Raw genomic sequence first — 27,763 nt, 5'->3', positions numbered from 1 at the left:
TGACACGTTTGATGAAAGGATGCAAAAGTTACCAAATGAAGATACTTTTAACTCTTAGCAAACAGAAACAGAAGCTCGAGGATGGGAAATACGTCAACTTGTGTGTTTTCAAATTTTCAAAAAGTTAAAAAAAAAATAAAATTATGAACGAATATTTGTTTTACCCTGGTGCTTTTCTTTATTTTTTCTATCTATCTTCTTTATTTAACCTGGGGAACCTCAGGATGTGGATCACTCGTATGAAGCAGATACGTGAGAGACTTATGATCCTTTGACATCCAAAATATTACAGCGCCCGATTTAAATAGAAGGTCTTTTTTGTTTGATAACCAAAAGCTTACATTTCTTATGGATACGTAGCTAATAATTCAGAAGCCTTGTCATTTCTGTAGATAATGACCGTATTCTTATAGTTTTCGCACTCGAGTGTCGAACGAAAAGTTTTCAAAAATGTGATTTTGTCGAATGTACTCGAATTTTTCAGTCTACGATAATTTAAGCTCTAGTAGAAAATTTTTGGATAAAAATTGTGTATCACAGCCTTTAACCTAATAAATTGTTTAAAAAATTGAGTCTGAAACCGAATCTGTAACCTTAATGGTTTCAAAAATATTGCTTCTCTGGCATACCTCTTTTTTGCGAATTTGGTTTATACTTTTTCATGGCGCTAGAACTTTTTTCGGTCTCACTATTTTATAGAGAATCATATATGAAATTGATGTGGAATATTCCGAGGAATTCGAATACTGTATTCATCATTCAAAAAAAATGTATTTTCACCCTTATAAAAACACTTTTCTGTGACCACTTTTCATTTTTGTCCTGCCAAATTCGCACCCGTGTGTGCTAGTTTTTCTATCTGTAATATCTATCGCAAAGATAATTTCATTTAAAAGAGTTCAAAATAGTTAAAAAATAAAATTTATGGGTTTAAGATTAGATACTGCCGGTTTTTTTTTCAAGAAAAATTGCGTTTCATAGGCAAATTAGTATCTAAATCAAATCGCATACGCGGGACAAAATTTTGTTCCTGGAATGTGTTCGGGTATATAGGATGTCCGAAAAGTAATGGCTGATAGGCCAAATTATGTGCTCTCAGAATTTGCTAACTTGTTCGCATCCCAAATCCTTACGACATTCGATTAAATGCAGTATTTGTGAAAATTCGAAAAATCCCTGCAAATTTGTTTAAAAATACAATTTCTTCCTTTTATTTCAGAGCAACACGCTTTTTTTTCTTCATTTTTGACATAAAAGCTACTAGAAAGATTTTGTAGAACATTTTTTTTGGAAATCAGTTATGTCGTTTACGAGAAAATCAGACATTAAGAAAACGGTTCTATATGGCAGGTTTACCTACACCGTTAATTAAGATTCAAAAATATTTTTTTTTATAGCAAAAGTAGGACCTTATTTGACACATTCCATGTAATTATTTTCATCAAAATAATTAGAGCCATTTTTGAGAAAAACAACAATCCTCCTCTTGGGAATTGCCAAAGTTAATTGCTTCAGTGGCTTAGGCTGCACCTTGAGATAGAGACTGACAGACAGACAGAAAAGCATGGCCCTCTTTTTTCGCATTTCCTATCATGCCTATATAACTTGTGGTTATTATAGCATTCGCACTTTTATTTAAACTAAACACAAATTAGTTTCACCTTTCACAAATATATTTCACCTTTTAGCAAATATATTTCACCTTTTAGCAAATATAATTAAACTAAAAGCAATCATAATTAAACTAAAGCAAACTATTTAAACTTTTCGCAAATCTATTAAACCTAAACGCAAAATGATTTAACCTTTTTTAGAAAAGGCTTTTGATATCGTGCTATGAAGAAGGGATAAGAATTTAGAAGGTGAAATAAGTTTGTGTTTTGGTTAAATAGAATTGCTAAAAGTTTAAATAGTTTGCTTTAGTTTAATTATAATTGCTTTTAGTTTAATTATATTTGCTAAAAGGTGAAATATATTTGCTAAAAGGTGAAATATATTTGTGAAAAGGTTAAATAATTTGTGTTTAGTTTAAATAAAAGTGCGAATGCTATATCTCAAATTCTATTTTCTTTTTACGAATCCTTAACGCAAGTAAAAACATTTGTCTGCGTGCTGAGTCAAAAACAGCTTTCCTAAAGTCTCCAAATTTTGCTATTGTTTTGTTCCAATACTTTTAAATTTTAAATGACAACGTAAAATAAAGTTTTTATCATCTGAAAGCTTATTATTTCAAACTTTTATATGACGCTTCAATCATATTTCTATCACGCCTACAAGAAAATTAAGAATTTTTTAAAGCCAACTATGTCGAAATTTCAAACTGAGATTACGCGGTACTTCGTATACTGCAACAGATCTCCACAGGTGTTTTGAGGTATTTTTCAAGTTTTTTTTAATTTAAGATTGTGTAACTTGTAGAGCACGTACAGTTATGTGTAATATATCAAATGAAAGGGAATATTATCAGCATGCGTATCAAAGTTAAATCTTTAGGTAATCTACATCAGAAGATATAACGTGTTCAGAAAAGATCTTTTCACCGTGATCTCAGAATTTTTTATATGAAATTAATTGAAATTTCTCACAATTATAGTTTATTAAATTACCTATCTACAGTATAAATTCCATCAATATATCTATTAAAATAAAAAAGTTATAATCAATTGATTTTTCCTGTCGCTTTTTCGTTTCATCGTGTTTCAAATCACTACGATACTAAAAAAGTTTTCACTTCAAAAAATATCTTTGAACCATGTTTTTTTTTCTTTCGATTTTTAAAATAAGACTACCTGATGTATCAGCCGAATCCGTGGACCGATTTAAAAATTTTGTTCGGTTTTTTAAGCTTCCAATATCCCCTTACACAGTATATTACTTAGTTTCGGATTTTAAGCAGGATTCTAGAAAATGTTTAGTTGACAGGTCTCAACATTGATATGAGTCATTCAATTCTTTCTCAAACTATTTAGTCAAGTACACACATTTTAACTCCTTTCACAAACACAAATTTTCAAACTTGACCTTATCTTTATTCAACTGTAACAAGAAAAATTGAATGAGACCTGAATTCAATTGCTCAAAACCAAGATATTCTATAACGAACCTGACATACCTTCTATAATTTTCAAGTACGAAGAAAGTTATTCCTTTGCCTTAAATTCCTAGAAAAAAAAAAAAACTGCTCAGATTTACTTTATTACTATACCTAGAAACCGACAACAACTCCAACATTTCCACAAAACATTCCAGCTACATATATCTAACCCATTCAACAGTCGACTCTCGAGTCAAACCACTGCACCTTCATCACATATAGTATATCAATAAATAACAAACATAACTCCGGGTTCCATGCTGCAATAAAAATGCTTTATTCTCCACTCTAGCCATTCGGAAATAAAACTAGAACCTTCTATATAATATATTATGAGCTATGAAAAAAAATAAAAAAAGTTCATCCCATTCACTCATTAAATAAAACTATATTCCCCATATGCCGTTACCATAGCCATGGTATAGTTGGTATAGTATATACTGAAATTGTAATGGACAATGTTTATTTAACTTTACCATTTGCGGTTTTCCACCAGTTGGGGTATACCTTTAGGTATGTTGCAATTCCATATAAATGAACCCAACAAAGGTATACATATAAAAACCAGCAAGCCTATATCCTGAATAACTGCGTAATTTACAAACCACCTCGACCTAGCATAGTGACTGGTTAATAATTTATTATATATGTACGTTATAACCAAAACCACCACACACACACACACACACTGAAAAAAAAAACGTGTGTTTGCAATAAATCTGACATTTAACCCTGACCCCGTTATCACTCCCATTACACTTACATATTGCCCATATACCTACTTGCTCCCCAAAAGGCTCTTAATAAAATACAGTATAAGGCTTAATACCCGCACCACATCACCGACCGCTTCGGCGAATTCATTTTAACATTAACCGCACTGTTATAACGAAATTATAACAGGCTGCCGAGCCGAGTGCCGAGGAAAATTTAAGAAAAATGTAATTAATATCAAATTACTGTTTTTACCTCGCTCTCATACCCATGTCCCTGGATGATGGCCTAGGTCTGGTCCTAGGCACAGCGACCGCACAATCTCAAAAAGAGGGTTGCCTCTATACGAACTTTAACGGTCTTTTGCTTTCTCTAGATCCATGATCGGGTTCCCAAAAGGATTGCTTCTTATACCAATTTTTTTTTTTCGTTTTTACTATTTCGTTTGCTGGTATACTGCACTGATGCTTCTGCTGTGTTCATATTTAATTACATTGGTGAGAAAATTTTGGGGTTAAAAAGGACGAAGATGACGATGCGAGAAGAAACAAGAAATTGGCAATTGCCCTTTCCCAGTGAAATCGGCCATTCAATTTGCACCCTCTCGCTCTGCAAATAGGCTTTAATATGGATATTAAAGCAGTTAGCTGGGGCATCACGACAGACCGCCTTAAAGAGCGATAATAGTTATGATGGTGAATATAGGAAGTGGGTTATCGAAATGGCCAGGCACGGTTAATAGAAGCTATTACCACAATTCTTCTGATTAAGAAGCGCGATTTGGGAAAGATTGCGTTGGAAAGATGATGGAGTCATCAGTCCGTCCGTCGTAGTCGTCGTTTTATAGGGCGTTTGGAAGCGCGTCATGTCCTAAGCAAACTCATCTTGTGAAACAATTAAAAGCAGCCGCACCGTTGAACCAAGATAATTCACCACAATTATATTAAATTCATGTATTTTTTCGTTCTTTTAGTGGGGTTTTTTTTTCGTGTGATGACGGCTCGATGGTATTTTCTTCTGCGAGAGAGAGAGAGAGAGATAGAAGAGATTTAATTAAAAACTCATTTCGCCTGAGCGCTGGAAGCAAACGAAAAATAATTTAAATGAGTTACGATACGATATAGCCGACCAAGTCAAATCAAGCCATGCAAAACCTTGTCCCGTTTATATTCTTTTAAGTCATTTCACGTATTTGGTTCCACCCAGAAATACTGGAGTTCCACAATACTGGGGCCAGAATAAAGAAGGTGCCTGATCTTTAGGGACTGATTTTAATGCGTTAGCATTGGTCGTTGTTGGTTGGCTATCTACCTCGGCGCTGATAATATTCAGAAGAACTTTATCATATTTGCCATTTCGAGCAGAAGAGAACGTTTAAGGTTTGAATTTTTTTTTTTAAGAAATAAAAATAAGATGATGCTCTCTGCTAGGCTCATTATGCGAATTAAGATGTGTGAGTGAGCAAACAAAATATGTCCAAAAGAGAGAGAGATGTACCATTAGGGTTTGTCAAAAAAATCGAAATTCATTTTTTTGATTTGGTACTCCGAAAAATCGATCGCTAGACACCTCTAGAATAGACACACCAAATATGAACTCTTTACACTAATGGGAAGGTCCTCCGCTTTGCAATTTTCTATTTTTACATCAAGCTTCTACTAAAAAAAAATCATTTTTTTTTTTAATTGACTTTTTAGCAAATTTCTTTACATCTTCTTGTAGGAAATTAAACGCTCTACAAAAAAGGCCTTCTATACACTTTTTTCGTTTATCTTACCGTTTAATAGATATAAATTTATTACATATTTTTCAAATTAGCAAGATGTATTCTTGTAGGAGCTTAAACGTTCTACAAACAATTCCTTATCATCAAATTGATTGCTTTAACCGTTTAGAAGATATTCGTAACCAAACCAATGCCCACTGATTTCAATAGTTTTCTTATGACCCGTATGCATTGCGATTTGGATACGAATATCTTCTAAACGATTAAAGCAATCAATTTGATGTCAAGGAATTTTTTGTAGAACGTTTAAGCTCCTATAAGAATACATCTTGTTAATTTGAAAATAATAAAGTTTCAGTGAACTGAAAAATTTTTTAAAGTAAAAAAATGTTTTTATAATTTTTTTTAACTTTGACCTCGAATATCTTTAGAATGGTTAGATTAATGAAAAAAAATAACAAGACCTTTTTTGTGGAACAATCTATTTCCTACAAGAATATGTCTTGCACGTTTGATTATTAAAAATTTTTAAATTTGTTACAAAATTAAGAACAAAAAAAGAATTTTTAAAGATTTTCTCGATTTTTGGACCTCAAATATCTATTAAACGGTAAGATAAACGAAAAAAGTGTAGAAGGCCTTTTTTGTAGAACGTTTAATTTCCTTCAAGAATATGTAAAGAAATTTGCTAAAAAGTCAATTAATAAAAAAATGATTTTTTTTAGTGGGGTTAACTTTATTTTTTTTTTCTTCGCACAATATTTTGTCAATGTTTTTACATAATAACCTACTTAAAATTTGATTTCATCTGAAAAGTTATTATTTTAACTAAAAATATTCACCACAATGATTTCTGTACAATACAAGAAATCTGGAAATTTTTGACTGCAATCAATTTTAGTTTAAAAAAAAAAAACAATAGAAAAACAAACTTTTTTCCTTCCAATAACCTTTTTTTCCATATTTTAATATGACAATCTAATATAAATTTTGTATCATCGAAAATCTTATTATTTCAGTTATAATTAAATGCTTTAATCATATATTTACAATGCAAACAAAACAAGATACAATTTTTAAAAGCTGACCATGTCGAAATTTAAAATTGCAATTACGGTACTAATTTTAATTTGGGTCAATCGATCCCCACAGCAGCTTGTGGAGCATGTTCTATTATGTTTGATTATACCAAATAAGAAGTTATACATAAAGCTTCTTGAAAACAAAGTTAAATCAAATTTTTAAATGCTCCATGCAAAAAGATATCACGTTTGAAAAAAAAACACCATCTTTTTACCGTTATCTCAGAAATGAATAAATAAGAACTATTGAAATTTTGCACAAATATAGTTTTACCTTTAATGTATCTTCAATATAAATTAACACATCTTTCTATTAAAATTTAAAATATATAAATAAAAAACGGTTGAAAGCGATACAAAAATTGGGGCAGAGAAAAAAGTTTTGCCGTTATTGGGTAACAAATCATTTTAGGAATCCAATTTTTCGCATAAGTACATACATAAATTAAATTGATTTCACAAATAAATCTTCTAAGTAAAGCTTTCAAAAAAAATACCCCAAAAAATAACTGTATTTTCAAAAATTAAAACCCCTAATTTTTACTTGCGATATAGGTACTATAGGGCAAGTTTAGGATTCGTAAAAAAAATCGAACTCGAGATAACAATTTTACATGACATTACGATGATGGAGAATGCCAAAAAAGTGGGTCCGGCAATTCTGTCTGTCTGTCTGTCCGTCTGTCTCTATCTGGAGCTGCAGCCTAAACGAGTGAAGTGATTTTCTTCAAACTTGGTAGTTAGCAGTTTTTGGTGATTCCCTAGAGGGGAAATTGAAATTTTTTTTTTATGACCAAAACTAACGGTACCTGCCATATAACGGAAATAGAAAAGTTAATTTTTTTCAAAAACGGCTCTAACGATTTTGATTAAAATTTTTGTGTGTAATACTACACATAAGGGCCAACTTTTTAAATAAAAAAAATATTTTTTGTACCGTTATTAACGGTACCTGTTATAGAACGGTTTTTTTCGTTTCTGAATATCTCTTACAAAATTAACCCGATTTAAATGAAAATTTTTATACAAAAGTGTGTAGGTAAAGATAATATTAAAATTTTAGAAAATTTTCAAAAAACGCATTTTTGGTTTTTTTAAAAAATATTTCAAAATTTTTTTTTGAAAAATCAATTTTTTGAAAACGGATCAATGAAAAATTTTGAAATTTAGTTTTTATGTGTAAATTAATTATTTCTTCAAAATGGCATACCAACTTTTTTTTTGAAAAATGTTAAAAAAATTTTATATATAAAAAATTATTTTTTTAAAAAACGGCTCCTACAATTTTCAAAATTTTTTTTCTAAAAATACCTTTTTATACGAGAAATAAAATGGCATATTTGTTTTTTTTTTAAGATATTTTAAAACGGAGTTTTATTAATTATAAAAACAGATTTAGTTTTTTTATACTACTTATGAAATTTCTTCAAAATATCGAATTTTAAATTTCTTGAATAAAAAGCTTTAACATTATAGTTACTTTAAGCATAAGAGCAAGTACGTGCGACCCCAGTCGTGCAATTTATTTTTGTTTTTGTTAGCACCTATAACTCAAGTTACTGTAAAAAAATTTCCCTTGCATATGTGTAATAATCACTTTGCCGAGGGTCTTACATTGTTAAAAAAAAAAAACATATTTAAATTTTTTAGTATTTTTTTAATACCTTTTGTCATTTTAAAAAATTTGTCTATCGAGTAAAAAAAAATTCAACTATCTACGACATACCGTTTGGAAAACAGATTTTTTTAACATTTATTTTTATCCCTATTTACCCTATTTAATGATTGATTTTAAAAAAAATCCTTTCTTAATATTCATGTTAAGGGTACCTATAGCCTTTTAAATAAGCTTAAGTTTAAGCTGTACGTTGATTTATGAATGAACCATGCTTTTTCGTGTATGTAGCCGGGATTCATGGACTTAAAACACGTTATCACGTCGAAAATGTCATTTAAAGTTTTCTTATATCACTCACCGTTTTGAAGTTATTACCAAAACTCTGCACATTGCACACCTTTATATTTTTACTTATGATGATCTTTGTTATATTCTATTTTTATTTCATTTTGTTTTTAAATGTATGCAATACACTGAAAAAAGTATGATGTAAAGTACTATGAATCTCGTTCATAAACCAAAATTCATACATTTTTAAGAAAAATTCATTAAATTTAAGCACAAATTCTTAAAAAAAATGTTTAGTTTTAAGAAAGATTCATAAAATTTAAGAATCAGTGTTCATAAAAATTTTCCTATGGAAAAAATTTTTATGAATTTTTTTTAAGAACAAATACGAAGGTTTATGAATAAATTCATAAACTTCTAGCTCCAATTTGAAGGATATTTTGCTGAATCTTAGAATCTGGACATACTTTTATGAATGAAATTCACTATTATTTTCCATTCAGTTGTATTTTGAGTTAAAATAATTTTTAAAATTGACTTTTTTCCCTTCTAAAATTAAAAAAATCTATGTTTAAAATTACATTTGTAAGGAGTTCATAAATTTTGTGTGTTTTAAGTATTTTTTCTTAAAATGAATGTATTTTTTCTTAAAATGAATGTATTTTGTCATTAATTGTAAAATAACGAACATTTTACCGTTATCCTGCATTCGGCAGTAAGAACTTATTCTTAAAATCTAAGAATCTGTTCATACTTTTTAAGTTCGAGATTCATATTTTTCCAAAATTTAAGAATTAATTCATTAAATTCTATGAAAGTATACATATAATTTATGAAAAAATTCTTACCTTTTGAGTTTTTAAGTATATTTTCTTAAAGTCTATGTATTTTTTCATCAATCTAGAAAATAATAACTGTTGTTTTGAATCTATGCCTTAGAAAGTTTTCTCTGCAGATTTAGTTTAAAATCTGATATTCAAAGTGAACAGTCGTTGCCGAAACAAGTTTGTGAATAAAAAACAATACAGTGTTAAGCATTTAAAACCACGTATACAATTTTGAAGAGTATAAGACTCTTGTTGGTTCCCGTTGCCTCTTTCCCATATACTCAGATAAGTATAAAAACATAATTAATTTGTTAAAAATTTCTTTCTTTTATATATATATTAAATATATTTAAAAATTTTTTTGTTATAGGTACATAATTTAGATACTTTTGTGAAACGAGTAGGCACGTGAGTAATCTTCAATTTTAGACAATGTTATTTTCGCAAAAAAGCGAAATATAATAGAACCGGCAAAAGGGCACTTAATACTGCACCGTAAAAACCATCCTAAAGTCTATTTGCAACAGATCCAGTACACCCAAAGTTGTCATTGCAAAATAAAGCAAACACATCATGTTTGGAAAACATAGAATTTAGTAAGTGTTGCATGTTATTTAATCCCTTTAAATATTTAAATTTTGTTTTAAAGTAATATTATCAACATTCCTCAAATTATTCTATTTAATTCTGTATCTACCTAAATTTTTTATATTGTGATTTTTCCCCAACTTATTCAATTTTGTATTGTTTTTTCTTTCAGCTGCTGAACCTAATGCTGCCGATTACAATAAGGTAAAAGATAATTCTACCTTCTATTTTGATTTTTTGAACCAAATAGTACATAGTCATTTTACTAATACAAACTTTTTTTTATCTTTCCAGATGATGCATCAATTAAAAAAGAAAAATTAAATTAAAAAATAAATTTATAGTGATATTTATATTTTATATTTTTAATTTAATTTATAGTGAAAGTGACCAATAAAACATTTCTTTTATTTTTAAAAACTGTTTCATTTCTTTGTCTTAGATTTTGGGTTGTTTTCTTTTGCTGTTTGTTTGATTGGAACACAATTTTTTTCAGGAACAAATTAAATGCTTTGAATGGTAATGTATATTATATGCATCTATATAAATAAATGCATACATTTTAATGAAAAGTGTACTACATTTTATGAAAACAATCATAGAAAAATTCATAGTTTTTATGATTTTTTTCATAAAATTTAAGCAACATTTCATTCAAATTTTTACGGAATTTATGAAAAAAATCATTAAATATAAGAAATAATCTTAAAATGTAAGAAACTTTTCTTAAACTTTGTTCTTAAATTATAAAAAATAATTCTTAGATTGTATGAATTTTTCTTAAAATCTAAGAAACTTTTCTTAAACATGTTCAAAAATTTTCGAATTCGTGTATGAACAGAATTCATAAAATTTAAGAACTTATTCTTAATTTTTAAGAAAGATTCATTCCCTTATGAATTTGTTCTTAAAAAGATTCTTAAATTTAATGAATTTTTACATTGGCTCATTTGCCATGAATTTTTACATTAATTTAATGTACAAATTCATTAATTTTATGTACCTTTTTGGTTCAGTGTATGACAACCACGTAAGTCAGCAAAAAGCCATTTAAAAAAAAATTTGTTTAATCATTTCTTTAAATAAAATTTAAAAAAAAAAAAACCAACAAACTTAAATTAAATTAAAAAGTATTTTGTCCCTACTTTTCCACTTACATAAAATTAAATTAAATCTCATTTCTTTTGCATTGTATTCATTCACAAAGAGGACTCTATAACTCAACAAAAACTTACCCGGGTTCGAGGCATTTATGTGAAATTCACAAATGTTCTTAGTTCCTTGGGCAAAATCATACGAATCGGAGTCGGTAAAAAGTATATCTACATCCAATTCGAATCCCCGATTAGGTATTCCCTGTTGCAATGGTGCAGAAAATGGACTTGAATGAAATGCCACAAGCATTTCCGATCCCCTGTAATTGATAGAAGAAGAATATGATAAGAAATTAAGTTTTTGAAGATATTAGGTATATAGTTTTTGTAAAGTATAAGTAAATTCATAGAGTCAATCAGTTAATATGCAAAATGTAGGTAAATTAAATAATGTCCCAGCCATATTGCTCTGCTTCTTAGTCACGGTTAACTTTGTCATCATCTCTCTATCGTCGTCGTATAACCACATTTTCAAAGTAGGGTTCTCATAAAGGCAATTTCCGAAGAAAGTACCTTTAGGCGATTTATCAAGTAGAGACGATGATGATGATGATGATGATGATGATGATGATGATAAAGATGACTAAGATATACTTAAATGAAAATGGGAAAAAGGAGTTATGATGGGTCTATAGGTAGTTTGAGAGTTAGTTGGATGGAAAATAAAAGTCAAAAGAGCTTATATAAGGTATCTGCAGGGTTATAGCTCAGTCTTTTTTTTATACCTATTTTATTTTTATTTTATTTTTCTCACAACTATCAATACGATAAGTCCCTGCAGTTTATTTAGAACGGAAAGAATAAGAACAACAAAAGAACAAATAACAATTGAAAAAGGAAGTTTTTCTTCTTCAGCACATTTTTGCTTTTTTCGCATTTTTTTTTTTTTGTTTTGTTTTTATCAACAAAAAAAAATAAAAATACAACAACAATAACTGAAAGAAAAAGTAAATTTTCCCTAAAGTAATTTTTGTGTTTGTATTTATGGTACTTATACACGGTAGAATGAGAAGTACAAGGTCTATGTTTGTATTTTTTTCAAACCTAGTCATGGTTATTGCTTATGATTGCCAAATTATTGAAAAGTTATCAAGTCAAATTAATTCAACAATTAAAAGTATTTTAAGTGTGTTAGTGAAAATCAGTTATTTTTATTTAATTTGAATTTATACTTGGATTTTGGGCTATATTTTTGTGATTAAGTATTAAAAAAAGAAAAAATAGAAAATAGTTTCAGATTTTTGCCTCCAGAGGGCATTACCTATAGTCAATTTCTTGCAAATTCATATAGCCTATAACCAGCAATCAAGCAAGACGTTTCCAGAGTTACCTCATTTGTCAAATTAAGATAAGTAGTTTTGAAGCTATGATTACACAGATGAACACATAACCTTCTTCTTGGCTCTGCTGTTGTCAGATAAAAAGTATTTGTAAAGTAAGTTCAGGGGAAAGGATTCACTAGAAAAGTCGAAAAAATTGAAATTTTAAATAAAGGCAATTCATACCATTTTAAAACGATTTCGACTTATAATTTTTTACCTATAAGTATGTTTGTTCATATTTTCCAAAATAATTTTCTAACTACTTATTGAAACTTGATATATGAGGTGTCTGAGAAAGCGCCTGGCTTTTTTGATGCTTTTGAGTTATCTTTTGTCATGTATGTATACGGCTCCCTTTCGAGGCTATGTGAAGTTGGCACCCCCAAATGCTAATTTTTTTCTCAAGCCTGTCTGGTTCGATTGCCCAAGGTTAGAATAGGATAGCCCAAGATTTTAGCTAGCCCTAAAATTATAACGGAATTATTTTTTTCACCTCAAAAATCACAAAAAATAATTTTTTTTATTCAGTGTAAAAATTGTTAGTTTTTCAGTGTGTTTTTTTTAATTTTTTTTTTTGTGAAAAACTCGTTAGTTTAAAACCGTGGTTTGTTTGCCCATGCTTAGCCCAGGATAGCCCAACTTTTATTTTCGCTATCCTACGCTTAGTTTAAAAATTATAAAAGAATTAGTTTTTATTCACCACACCAAAAAAAAAGTACGCATACACCACAGTGACCTTTTTTTTAAATTTATAATTAAGAACAATTAAATCCATTGGTATTTGCATGGCGTCTCAAATGTTATTTATTTGACTTAAAATTTGTACTTGATTGAATGTAGTCCACATAACATTTCTATTAAAAAGCTTAAGAGGGGAAATCCCTCTGGAAATTTTTAATTTTTGCTTAAATTTTTTTTTGCCTAATAAATTCATTTATCAACCGAAGAAACTATTTTCAGTGGTCTAAGCCTTAAATGAAGCCTCAAAAGCCCCTAGATAGTCCCGAAACCCATGCCCTACGAACCTACCACAGTACGAAAACGAAAACTTTTTTGATTTTAAATAGTTTTCTTGACCTCGTCATTGCACGGCGCAAACTCGAGGTGTCAACTTTAAAGAGCTGTAGAGCCGCCATTTTGTTTTTTTTTTTTTTGTACTTAAAAAAAATTGTATCAATTCTTCATAATGTCAATAATATCACATACTTTTCCAAATTTCAATAAATGCTTTCAGTTTTCCAAATAAAATTATTGAAAAAGCTGTCGTCCAGAGGGATTTCCCCCCTTTAGTTGACATTTCACCTTAAAAACCACAACATACAAATATTTTTTCAAGTGTAAAAACTATTGATTTTTTGTTTTTTTTTTTTTTTTTAACCTACATGTTTAGTAAATACATATATCCAAACATTTTTCAAAAGTAACAATAAATATAAAATGATGTGAAGTGATTTCTTTTTCAGTACACGAAAAAAAAAACTTTTTTCAAATAATCAACTTTTTAAAAATTGTTTTTTTTTTCAGTGTAAAAATTGTCCTTTTTCCACTTTTTCTCAATTAACCATGCTAACTCCAACAAATTACATCACTTTTTTTCGTTAGCCCACCCTAAGGGCAAAAGTTATAACAAAAAACAAAAAAAGTGGAAAAAAGAACAGTTTTTACACCGAAAAAAAAAAAAACAAATTTTGATTTTTTGAAGTTGGCAATTTTGAAGGCAGAAGAGCCGGAAGACCGAAAATCGTATGATACTAGTTGGGGCCCTTTGTCCCTCTAGGAATCATGAACGATAAAGGTCCGATTGGCTAAATAACTAAGAAGGTACCTTAACTTTAATTTTTCCAATTTTGAGTACAAAACACAATATTTCGGCCATATTTTTTAAAGAAAAAATTCTGGCGTTATTTTTTCCGGTAGCCTTTACGTTGGTATCATAACGATCGAAAGTTAAGGTAAGTTATCAACATTTTTTTGAGAAATTATAACGTGGTAATGGTTCAAAAGCTTATTTGCATAACAAAAGTTAATTATATTAATTTAAAAGAACATTCTCAACTCAAAATAGTCATAAAGCTCAAAAACCATTTATCTCAAAATTGTAATAAAAAAAAAAAATAAATTTAAATCTAAAGAACCCATGGAAACCCACAACATTTCAAATTATTTGAATAAAAACTTTTCGTTAAAAATGTTTCTTGAAAAATATATGTGCTTTCGCTTTTCTTGTCTTACTGTAATATTTTTGAGTACTTTCAAAAACTTTTTCGAAAAGTGTTATTAGTACTATTACGTACTTTTTTTTAGCTGTTTTCTTTATACTCAAGTGAATAAAATAAAATAAAATAAAATAAAATAAAATAAAATAAAATAAAATAAAATAAAATAAAATAAAATGAAATAAAATAAAATAAAATAAAATAAAATAAAATAAAATAAAATAAAATAAAATAAAATAAAATAAAATAAAATAAAATAAAATAAAATAAAATAAAATAAAATAAAATAAAATAAAATAAAATAAAATAAAATAAAATAAAATAAAATAAAATAAAATAAAATAAAATAAAATAAAATAAAATAAAATAAAATAAAATAAAATAAAATAAAATAAAATAAAATAAAATAAAAATAAAATCCAGCTAATCTGGCAACCATTTTTAATAATTTCGCGCACTTTCCTCAAAAACATGCCCGCCAGCCACAACAGCCAGTATTCCCAGCTGCTGTCGAAAGCTAAAGAAAACGAATATATTAATGCGATGAGCAGATTTGTCTTTTCCTTTTCGAAGCCAAAACATAAAGAAAACACACAAAGAAAACCTCTTCTTTTAGTAAATAAAATAAGAAAAAGGAATGAGAAAGTTTACTGTACCAGTATCTATCTACCTCTATTGTTGTTGTAAAAATGTAGATATAGAAAAGATAGCAATAATGAGCTCAAGCAAGTTGAAAACACACACTAACACACACCGACAAACAATGGAAAAACTTTCTTCTACCATAAAGTCTCTTTGAATTTGAATCCTGATGAATTCAAAATGGGAGAAAAATTTTCTTGTTTTCATCTTCTTTTTCGTCGTCGTTTTCTTTTTTCGCTCAGTAAATTTTTATTTAAATTTTTTTTGTGTTTTCCTTTCAATTTTTAGTCGTCTTTTGGATTTAATCTTGAGCGTCGAGCCATTTGATGGTAATTTCCTTAATTGCTTAACGCAATCCACTTAGCCATGAGAATTGTAAATTTCCGGTTTTTATATATATATTCTTTATCATTTATTGGTATATATCGTTCTTCTGTGCTGTTTGCATCCTTTCGATTCTTGATGTGGCTTTGCTGATGATGGTTGTCTCTTTGTCTGGTCGGTGAGATGCAAGCCCAGTAGCAAAACCAAAGTAAAAAATAAAAATGCATTCTTAAGAAGTTTTCTGAATTATCTTTATATCTCTGTACGTAAAGAATGAGAAAGTGTAGGTAAGTTTAAAAGAAAAAAAAATCAAAGGATAAGAATGAATTGTTTTCTTTTGCTTCAGATAACTTCATTAGAAAAAAAAATTTAAAAAAGTGTGTGTTCAGTTGTCAAATGACTGTTCAAATCTGCAATTACATCAGACAAGTTTGATTAAGTCGTTTATTCTAAAAAGAAAAACTGGAAATCAGTTCGTCTTTATAGACAAGTAATCTTTTAAATCAGATTGTGTCATGTGTTACAGCTGTAGGTGTGATGTTTGGTGGAGTTGTTAGTGATTTTGAATAGTGAAAAATTAAAATTTTTGAATTTTAAATATTGTAGAGTTTAGATAAAAACAAATTGATGTTAGTAGTATTTTCCCTGCAATTTTTTGATGTTGCAGTTGCCCCTGATGAAATCATTATGTTCAATAAGGTCCTTCAAAATTGGAAGGCAGATAAAAACTGTGAAAATATGCAATTTTTTTTAATAGCATATCATTTAAAACATTCGTGAAATAAATCAATTTTGCAAACAAAAAGTTAATTCATAGCCTGAGAATTGTGTTGTCGTAAACGCCAATTTTGGAATTCTTAGAAATCGTATTTTAAAGTTTGCAATACTAAAAAAAAACACAGCGATGAAGTTTTTTCAATTTTTAATAGAATATTTTGTAGTAAAAACTCTCTTTTTTGTTTTGGATTTCAAATTATCAAGGTTTTTACCAAAAATGAGTTTTCCGTAAATTCATTTTTTACGACAGATCAATACTAATGCCATGCTTATTTTGTAAATATACGACAAAATGGATATTAATTTATCTAAGTAACTATGGGGAAAAATTGATAACATAATTGAAAGGAGAATATTCTTAAGCCACATACTACATATCGTGGTGTGCTGAAATCGAATCCGATGTCAAAAACAACTAATCAGCTCCCGTTTTTGAGATATTACCGTTAGAAAATGCAAAAAAAAACGTTTTTTTGAATATTTCGGAACTTATTCTTTTGTATAAGAAAAATAGTTTGATATATATTTAATAACGGTTTCTATAAGAACTGTTTTCCATCTTTCGATATCTGTTTAAATCTTTTCAATATTTTTTGTATTGTCTGAGATATCTTAAATTGAAGTAAGTGGGTTTGGCTTCAAATATTATAAAGGAGATAATGATGTTATAAAATTTATATAACATGTCAAACAACTGAGGATATCTCAGGCAGTAATAAAGATATCGGAAAGATTTAAACAGGCTATGAAAGGTAGAAAATTATTCTTATAAAAACCGTTACCGTCGGATTCGAGTTCAGCACACCGAAAACCTTCAGAAAACTATATTTTTGTTTCGGCAACAAAAAAAAAAGTTTAATTTTGTTAAATAGTGTAATTTAAGGAATATAAGCCTACGAGTATGGTTACCCTACTCAAATGAAAAAAAAAATAATAAATTGCACGACTGGGGTCGCACGTACTTGCTCTTATGCTTAAAGTAACTATAATGTTAAAGCTTTTTATTCAAGAAATTTAAAATTTGATATTTTGAAAAAATTTCATAAGTAGTACCTATAAAAAAATTAAATCTGTTTTTATAATTAATTAAACTCCGTTTTAAATTATCTTAAAAAAAAAAAAACAAATATGCCATTTTATTTCTTGTATAAAAAGGTATTTTTAGAAAAAAAATTTCGAAAATTGTAGGAGCCGTTTTTTAAAGAAATAATTTTTTATATATAAAAATTTTTTAACATTTTTCAAAAAAAAAGTTGGTATGCCATTTTGAAGAAATAATTAATTTACACATTAAACTAAATTTCAAAATTTTCCATTGATCCGTTTTCAAATAATTGATTTTTCCAAAAAAAAAATTTTAAAAAACCAAAAATGCGTTTTTTGAAAATTTTCTAAAATTTTAATATTATCTTTACTTACACACTTTTGTATAAAAATTTTCATTTAAATCGGGTTAATGTTGTACGAGATATTCAGAAACGAAAAAAAACCGTTCTATGACAGGTACCGTTAATAACGGTACAAAAAATATTTTTTTAATTTCAAAAGTTGGCTCTTATGTGTAGTACTACACACAAAAATTTTAATCAAAATCGTTAGAGCCGTTTTTGAAAAAAAATAACTTTTCTATTTCCGTTATATGGCAGGTACCGTTAGTTTTGGTCATAAAAAAAATTTCAATTTCCCCTCTAGGGAATCACCAAAAACTGCTAACTACCAAGTTTGAAGAAAATCACTTCACTCGTTTAGGCTGCAGCTCCAGATAGAGACAGACACACAGACAGACAGACAGACAGACAGACAGACAGACAGACAGACAGACAGACAGACAGACAGACAGACAGACAGACAGAATTGCCAGACCCACTTTTTTGGCATTCTCCATCATCGTAATGTCATGTAAAATTGTTATCTCGAGTTCGATTTGTTTTACGAATCCTAAACTTGCCCTATAGTACCTATATCGCAAGTAAAAACATTACGATTGTTTATACAATAAAATGCTAAAATATATACATAACTTTAGCTGATACTTTCTTCTATCTAAAAATTATCGTTAGTCAACTTTCAATATATGCAAGTACTCGGCAATTCTACTCAAATCCAAAAAAGAAAAAAAAAAACACACCAAAAATACTTATTTTTCAGCTATAATGTATGATATTTGAGAGATTTAAGGGCTTAAACATTCATCTGATTTGTTTTATATAATAGAAGCCCTTTCATCTTTATGTATTTTTCCCCAGAACGATCTTCCTTTAACTTAACTTGTGTGCTTTTAATAATTCCCTAAACTTTAAAAACAAATTATTCCTTTTCAACAGCAAGTTGAAGAAATAAGGTCTTAAGAATGAGAATTCATCAGTGTTAAATCGTAGCAGTCAAGAATAACGCAAAGTAAATCAGTACCTAATTCATAAATTTTTGGGGATTTTGATTTCGAAAAAATGGGAGACGGACACAATCCCGAAATTTTGTATCCAGTCAGCCCAGAATCCCGGAAATCCAGAAAACCCAGAATTCTGAAAATTAAGAATCCCGAAAACCCAAAATCTCGAAAACCAAAAAAATAAACAAAACCCAATATCCCAAAATCCCGAAAGCACAGAAACCCTTAAACCCAGAATTTCGAGAAATTATATAATTTTTTTTGGGTTTTCGGGATTTAGACCCCAAGAAAAAACTATGTAAGGATATTTTTTCAAAAATCCATATTATCATTATTACAGCTGATATTGAAAACTCTTGGTTGGTCTAAAGTCCATGACTGTTTTCAATAAAAGATTAAACTTCTCACCATGATTGCTTTTCAGTTTAATTGCCAACTTTCTAATTTCCCATAAAAAATTTCCCTTTTTCTGATTTCATAAAAAAAAGATAAACCCTTCAATTTTTTTTCAAATCATTCTTAACTCAAGGCAAAACCCAGATAAATCACATGAAAATTCATCAAATACATTTAGCAGGTGTTATATTTTTCAACAAAAAAAAAAAAACAATATTTAATTTCCGAAAGAAAAAGTAAAAGAAAAAAACAAAACAAAGCTTACAAAAGAATCAAGTAATTTAAAACGATTTAAGATTCCATTCTGGCCTAAACCAACAGAGCACTGTATAACAAACTTTTTCTCACCCGCATTATTGAGTTAAACTTTCCACAAAAAAAAATGAAAAAAACAAAAAATAAAAAATAAATAAAGACTTGAAGCCCTCAATTTAAATTGCAAATTTGTTAAATAAGGATTTTAAGAATTTATAATTATTTAAGAAAGAGAAAGAGTGTAAGAGACAAACTGTGAAAGAGACAGAAAGAACTTTATTTATAAGAATGGAAAAGTTAAGTTTTTTCTTTTTTTTCTTATATCGTATTTAGTCTTTGCCTTCTTCTTTCTAAAATGCCTCACTCACCTCTTCACACACCAAACTCACTACTCTCTTCTACTCAAGTCCCCATATTTTCTTCTTCATTATTTCACAAACTGAAAATTTTTGTTAATTAAACAGAAGTTGCATTGTTGTTGGGTTCTTAAATTTTGAAGACTACCCCCATTCCCCCAGCAGCCCACACTCCCCTATTACGACTTGAGAGTTTGAGAGAGACTTTTCACAGACTCGAGAGTATAGTTTTCAATGATAATGGCGTTTCTCAAAAGTTCCAAGTTCTTTACGATAATCATCAATAAACTTTGAAGAATTAGTGCTACGGTATAACGGATACGAGTTTATAAAGAAGACGAAGGTGGCAGGGCATCAGGAAGAAAGTCAGAGAGACGAACTTTTGTGCGTTTGCACAGAGGGTAAAATGAATGAATCCTGTCAAATGGGAATGAAATCGCTGATAAGTTTTTTGAATGACAAATGAACTGTCGGTAAATGACGTAAGGATATTTTTTTTTTTTTTTTTTTTGCTTGCGAATACAAGAAAATCGTCTCATCTCTTGTAATGAAAGTAATCAGCAAGACAGCTGGGTTGAAGGCTTGAAGGGGAAGTCATTTAGATAAATCGAGCGTGAATTTATGTATTTTTGTCGATTTTTTTGAGAAAAGTTTTCGTTAAAGAGGTGCGATTTGGGATGAAAAATCAGAAAGTGATTAAATTAAATTTATAGAATTCATATTTTTTTTATTACGTTTGTGTGTTTAAGGATATTGGGAAAGTTTTCGATTGCCTTCTAAATTGTAATTTTCAATGCTGCAATTACTTTGTTTTTGTAAATAAAAAAACCAATCCTTTTTTGTGGAGAATTTCTAAGGATCTAATAAACTTAAGTAATTCTAACCCCAAAATTTAACCGATTTATTTGAAAGTTAAAAACCGCACACACAGACCAAAATAACCACAACCCATTACCTCAATCAGCAATTTTGAAAGGACAATACCACTTTTATACTATGTCTCAAAGCCTATAGAAAACTTCAATTAGACTATAGCTGCAATATTGCATAACACAGAGCTTGTGAATATATATGGCAACCAGTTTTCAAATAAACTTTCGAAAGTGTTCGTTTTCATGTTCGTCATCAAAATTGAAAAAAAAAAAACCAAAAAATACTTACTTTTGTTCAAATCCATTACAAAGTTTCAATGTAAACTGACCATAAATCAAATCGATAATTCAAATTTGAGTACACACATATCAGTCGTCTTCAACAAAAATTTTCAGAGATTCAGACTTTTACATGAAAGGATTTTTGAATATGTCCTTGATGGTAGAAGAAGAAAAGACAAAGCAAATAAAATCTAAAGGATTTCTCCAAAATGTGATTATTATGTTTCTTGAAATTGAATACTTTGCCATCAAAAGTGTGGTGATTTGTGCTTTTCGTATTTTATGAATTGTGTGTAAGTTGAAGGGCTAAGAAAGTATAGAAGGTTTTTGATAATGGTATGAGAAATGTGCAAGAACAGCAAATTGATTTTGTGGATTTGGCAATGAGGGAAAATTTAATTTGAAAATTGAATTGTTTAATTCTTTTAAATGATGAATTGAACATAAAATTAGTGTAATTTTTTTTTTTTTTTGAAGCTATTGTTTCTCTTAGTTTTCAGGCTGAATCAACTCCGACCAAATGCAGATTGTTGAGAAAAACTGTAGAAAATTCTGGTTTATAGGGTTGCTTATTTAAGTCCTTTTATTTAGTGGAGAACGCAAAGTTGGCATTTTTTAGCACAATCTTTGTGAAATTCAGATTGAATTTGGACAGTTCCTTGAAGCTGACTTATTCTGTGTTGTTTTTTGCTTTTAAAAAGAGCGATTTTTTAAAAACTTTTGGCCCTTCTAGCGGTCCTACAAAGCAGCACTATAGAGAAGAACCAAAGCTGTTTTTATAATTAATAAAGTACGGTTCTTAATGGTTTTGATCACAAAAAGAAATATGCCATTTGATTTTTTGTATGAAAAGGAATTTTAAGAAAAAAAAAAAAAATTGAAAATCTTTAGAGCCGTTTTTTTTTTAATAATTTCTTATATATAAAAATTTTCTAACATTTTTCAAAAAAAAAGTTGGTTCCTATGCCATTTTGAAGAAATAATTAATTTACACTTAAAAACTAAATAGCACGTTTTCAAAAAATAGATTTTTCAAAAAAAAAAAAATTGAAATTTTGTTATAAAAATCCAAAAATATGTTTTTTTATAAATTTCCTAAAAATCTAATATCACGGTTATTAAAATGTCTTTGAAAAAAAATATGGTTGAAATGGGATTGGTCTTGTAAGAGCTATTCAGATACCAAAAAACGGTTCTACGGCAGGTACCATTAGTAACGGTTCAAACATTTTTTTTTTATTTCAAAAGTTGGGTCTTAAATGTTAAATTACACACAATAGTTTTAATCAAAATCGTTAGAGCCGTTTTTGAAAGAAAATTACTTTTTTATTTTCGTTATATGGCAGGTACCGTTAATTAGATTGGACCATTCAAGGTTAACGATAAAAGTCAACATTTTTGTCCCCCTAAGTTGTCATATTCACTACCAAAAATGGTTATATTGACTTAAAAAGTTTTTAACGAATTTTCAGTAAGTTAAATTCTAAAAATGTATGCGCAATTTGATTTGTTTCACAAAAATGGTTAAAGTATTCTTCCTCAATCTATCATCGTTTGCAAATAGAAAACTTTCTTTTCCAATATTTCTTTCACCCATAAGTTTTTCTTCGTACACAAACACATAATCATGCATTTTATTACATTTATATCAAATCTAATAAATTGAATGAAAATACCCTTGTGACATTCCTAATGCCCATCAAAATACTCCCCCATCTTCTCACATTTCCATATAAATAGTATTTTACTTAAATCTTTTTTTTTGGGAGAAATGTTTGTATATGCTATTTATCCAAACCATACAAATACTCTTATAACAGTTAAATTTATTCTTTCATTATTCATTATAGATAATTCCCAAAAAAAAAAAAAAAAAAAATTCCATGAGAAATGTGAAAACATTATAAATATAAGTATAGTCTTGTTATTTACGAAAATCCAATGTAATTCCCTAGTTTTTCATCTGTTTTAATTAAATTAATCCCAATTCTTGTGAGTTGGCATTGTAGAAGCAAGAGTATGCGACGCAACGGATAGAAAAAAAAAAGATTCATAACTTCTTTTATCATTATTATTAATCCTCGTATATAGGAAAGAACAAACTTTTCCGATCGATAACTCATAATATCGTCCTCGTTCCGGTAATTTATTCCGGTCACCCTATAAGCATCACAAAACGGGGTTAGGGGGGGTTATAATCTATAATTCTGAACTGCCGGGAAAAAAAAAGGAAACCGAACGAGGAGACGCATCTGTTGAACTAATGAAAATGCTCTTTCCAGGAAAAACATAGAACAGAGATTCTTTTAATTTACACACGAGCCGGGCATTCTTTTCTCTTTTTAATGTTATAAGCTTAAGGATCAGAATGAACAACTTTTCTGTTAGATTCATATCTCTTGCCGCTTTCTGGCAAAGCAAACAAATTATAAGAAAATTGATTTTTCTATGCGTTGTTCTTGTTCACCTGGAAAGAAAGCAAACATTGTTATAGGTATGCTGGTATATCGGGTAAATATAAGACCTTTTAATGATATAACCTCTGAACTAGACATATAGCCACGAAGCTATCAAATGCCGTCAAGAATGGCAATTTACCAAGTGGTTTCTGCGGATATTATTATGTAAACTAAGTGAAAAGCAATTTTAAAGATTTTTTTATGTAGAAGCAATTTTTGTAAAAGTTTGATTAGTGAGGGTAATTTAAAACACCCGACTGCTGAAACCGAGGAAACCAACATTGATATAAAGGTGTGAGGAAACAAAATTATTTTTATTTCGAGATATTGATTAAAAATAAATTCAAAAGAAATGACTTTAGATAGGCTATAGATTGTGATTGTATTTAACTTGGAAGGTTGCTTGTTATTATGCTTCTGAACTTTTCAATTTTTGATTTCTTCGAATTTTTTATTTTTAAATGTTCACTGGCGTTATTAGTCTTTCAGTTTAGGGGTAGAGCATATAACTCATATAGGAAATCTAGGTGTTACGCGAACATTTTAATATTTTTTTGGCCTTTTGATTGACATTGGTTTTTTATAATTCTACGCTGAACTTGAATCCGAAGACAGAAATATTCGATCACATCTCGTTTTAAAAAATTTTTAATTTTAAAGTGAAGTACTTAGATCATGCCAAACAACTTGGATTTTAAAATTTTTATTTTTAAGTATTCCCGATTTAATTTAGAACTTAATTGATATAATAGAATAGGTATATCCATTTTTTCGCTACAAAATTTCAGTGCAAGAAAAATTTCATTTTTCAATGTTTTTATATATAAAATTGTAGGTACGAAATAATTTTTTGTATAAAGCCTAAAAATGGTTCAAATTTATTTCTTCAAAAAAATTTTCTTCCTCCCTCGCAATTTATATCAAACAACTTATCACTCTTTGTACCAATTTAAAATGCCGCCGAATATTCGGCCAGTTTATATTCAGTACATTTTTAAATTCTTCTACGGTAAGCAGAGCTATTTTAAACTTTTAACTAGGAATTTCTCTCCCTAAAAAATACTTAAAAAGAAAATTGGCAAGTTTTTTGCTTCGACACAGTTCTAATGACCATTTGCTTTAGCGGAATTAAGAATCGACCAGGGGCGTACACTCCCTTGGGTCAAGCGGGGCGTCACCCCTGGGCCCCACTGGAGACAATGCAGAGAAGGACACTGTTAGCATAAATTGAGTTACGAAGTAATTTAAAATGTATTTGAATTACTTCGGATACAAGGGAGACTAATTATGTCATTCAGTGTAATGTATAATGCATTGGTAGCCACACAATATATGTATATTAATTTAATAAAAAGGTTACCCCAGGGGTCTCAAAAAAAAAAACTGCTTTTTTAAAAGAAAAATTATAATTTTATCTTAGGGACCCAAAAAATATTACTTGAAAAATGTTTGCAACCTAAAATAATAAATTAGGGGCCCAAAAAAAGCAAAAAACAACTTCAGGCCAAGGGCCCCAAAAGCCTTTACTTCGGGGCGTCAAAAAAAAAGTTAAATTAAATTACATTTGTTGATGGATTACTAAATATAACTTTAGGAGCCCCAAAAACTATGACTTCGGGTCTCCAAAAATATTATATGAAGGGTCCTAAAAAAATGATTTTTCAGGAACCCCGTTAGTTGAGAGGCAATCAAATATTAATTTGGGTGTCCCAAAATCTATTACTAACGAGCCCAAAATATTCATCAAATTTTCTGATGGCATGACAAGTATTATAAGAGGATCCTCAGTGGTTCAAAACAATCAAATGGAAAATTATATATCAATTCAGGGGCCCTAACATTAATACATCAGGGATCAAAATAAAAACATTACGTTATTGGTGGCGTTCCGAATACTACTCTAGAACAGAGGCCCCAATACCTATTAATTCTTGGCACCAAAACAATTATATTATATTTTAGGTCCTCTAAGCACTTAATTTTTAGGCCCCAAAAATATTTTTTCAGGGGCCCCAAAAGAAATAAACTATGTTTGATGATGGAAAATCAAATGTGTACATATGTATTACTTCAGAACAGAGACCCCAAGAACTATCAATTCTAAGCTAAAAAAATTTTTATTTTTGGGGTCTCTAAATATGTAATTTTGGGGGCCCCTAGTACAAGTATTTACTACTTTTATGATAGAAATTTTAAGTAAGTATAATAAATTAGCCATACAAAAAAAAAATACGGTGTATACGTATTTTTTTTTATCTAAGGGGCCCCCAAATATCAAAGGGGCCCCAAAATTTAGTCTTGCCCCATGGCCCCGGCGCTGATAAAAAAGTTTTGTGATTCCAAAAAAAAATTTGTTCTGTATGAGGTAAAACTCACTGCTGTGAAAATAAAGAAACTTTGACTTCAAAAGAAATTCAATTTATTTCAATTTGTATCTTTCTTTAAAAAAAAAAAAGTATAATGTTTTGGGATAAGTGGTTAATGAATTTTATAAAGATTATTTCCCCAGATTATACAGGGTGTCTTAAAAGTTAACGTCGAAACGAAAACGGTAGATAGGGTAGGTGGTGACAGTTATCAGAAAAATATATTTTGTGAGTTATGGGCATTTGAAAAAAAAGTCTAAAAAATGGTCACCCTTTGACGCTTTTTCATGTGCCGTGACTACAAATCTTAATTTTTCTTTTGTTACGGAACCTTGAATAATCCTGCTACCAAATGCATTCAAAAATTTTAACTCAGCTGCATCAGTTTTAATGCAAATATTACTTTTTTGCCCAACTAAGTACTAAAATTTTTTACATGACTCTAATTCAATGTACCGTAGTGTAAAAAAAAATGCACTACCGTGTTTCGGCAAGTTACCTTAAAAGTTGGTGTATTCAATTCTCTTTTCAAAATGGTATAACATTGTTGAGAATATTCCATAAATAACCGAGATAAAATTTATTTTCTTAAGAAATTCGACTTTTTTATTAGGTAATTTTTCCATTATTATTTAAGTTTTGTATCCTTTCAGAACCTTTCAGAATACAAAAACTTAAATAATATAGTATATAAATTATAATTGTTGACATACCAATGCTGGAATTTGTGTCTATTAATGATGGCAACAAGGCAATAACTTTTTTTTTTAATGAATTAAAGACAACCGCATCGAAGCAATATAACTAATTGATAGGATGCTAATTTATAAATTTTTTATTAACATTGAGAGCAGGGGCACCCCACAAAAATAAATTGATTTTTTTAATACTATCCCCAAAAAATATTACTTAAATAATCTTAGCAACCAACAAATTAGTATAGGTACATCAGGGGCCCCCACAAAAAATGTAGGTCGTATACCTACGTACTTTTTTATTTGTTCTTATTTTCTACTTTCTATATCGAAGTGGCCCCAAATATCAAAGGGGCCCGATAATTTAGTCTTTCCCCAGAGGCCCGACAGCTCAAGGTACATCCCTGATTGGGAGGTTTAGGTTTCAGGGCTGCCTATGACCATTAACATAGATGAATTTTCTGTATTGGTAGCTGAGGTCCGAGAATTATAGCTGCAGCTTGAAAATTGGTATCAGTATATTTGCCAATAAATGTCCATAAGTTTCTAATTCATGGTCCCGATATTATTTCGCCTTTCGACATGTCAATAGCTCAGCTTAATAATTAAGAATAGCTTGTGTCACACTTGAAAATCATACCGTATGGACGAAACCGAAGAACTTCTGACTGGATACCTTAAAAGGTTTTAAACTCTTATTTCTAATTTTAGAAAAAAGGATCCTTAGTTTCCAAAAAATAAGATATCGGTCTTAAGGTACAGTCAGCCAAAAACGCAAACAGATGAGGTCGCTGAGCTGCCGAGACCCTAGACCAAAAAAAAAATGTTTTTCACTTAATCAAGTGAGACATTAAAAGGAAGGTCTCGAAAAAAAGTTTTGGTTTAAAGATATGCGTTCACAGTGAATAAAATAAGAAAATTACATATTTTTTTTCTCATATTTATAAAAAGAAATTCAAGGGGTACCCCTTGAGAAAAAAAAATTAAATTAGGTCGTTTTAATATTTTAAGTTGAAACAGTTTAAACAAAATTTTAAATTTTTTTTCTAAATTAGTTAAGGGGTAATAACACCTTGTAAACCATGAAATCGAGCGTCATTTTCATCGGCGTATGAAACAAAGAAGAAATATTATTTTCTTTTGGTGTTTGTTTAGTTTAATTAAGTATATTAATAGGTAACAGAATAGGCTAATGTTAAATTTTTTAATGATGTGAAATTTTTTAAATGGCGGTGTAGTTCAGGATGATAGTAAAATCCTGTGCTCCCATCGCACAATGGGGCAAAATGGCAAAAAGGTGGCATTAAATCAACCAATAGAG

The 27,763-nt window shown here is 29.1% G+C and overlaps 1 protein-coding gene across 1 annotated transcript in view; it reads right to left on the bottom strand.

The window, feature by feature from the left end:
• The window catches only part of LOC129910587 (uncharacterized), a 242,443-nt gene that overhangs the window by 63,684 nt on the left and 150,996 nt on the right, over positions 1-27,763 (bottom strand). Inside the window, exon 10 of the mRNA XM_055988016.1 lies at positions 11,173-11,351. Coding sequence (XP_055843991.1) covers positions 11,173-11,351 — 179 coding nt within the window. The remainder of the gene's footprint in view (positions 1-11,172; positions 11,352-27,763) is intronic.

This window comes from Episyrphus balteatus, chromosome 2 (genome assembly GCF_945859705.1).
Source record: "Episyrphus balteatus chromosome 2, idEpiBalt1.1, whole genome shotgun sequence".
Taxonomy (NCBI): domain Eukaryota; kingdom Metazoa; phylum Arthropoda; class Insecta; order Diptera; family Syrphidae; genus Episyrphus; species Episyrphus balteatus.
The sequence above is the reverse complement of the archived record's forward strand: the minus strand, read 5'-3'. Positions and strand labels throughout refer to the sequence as shown.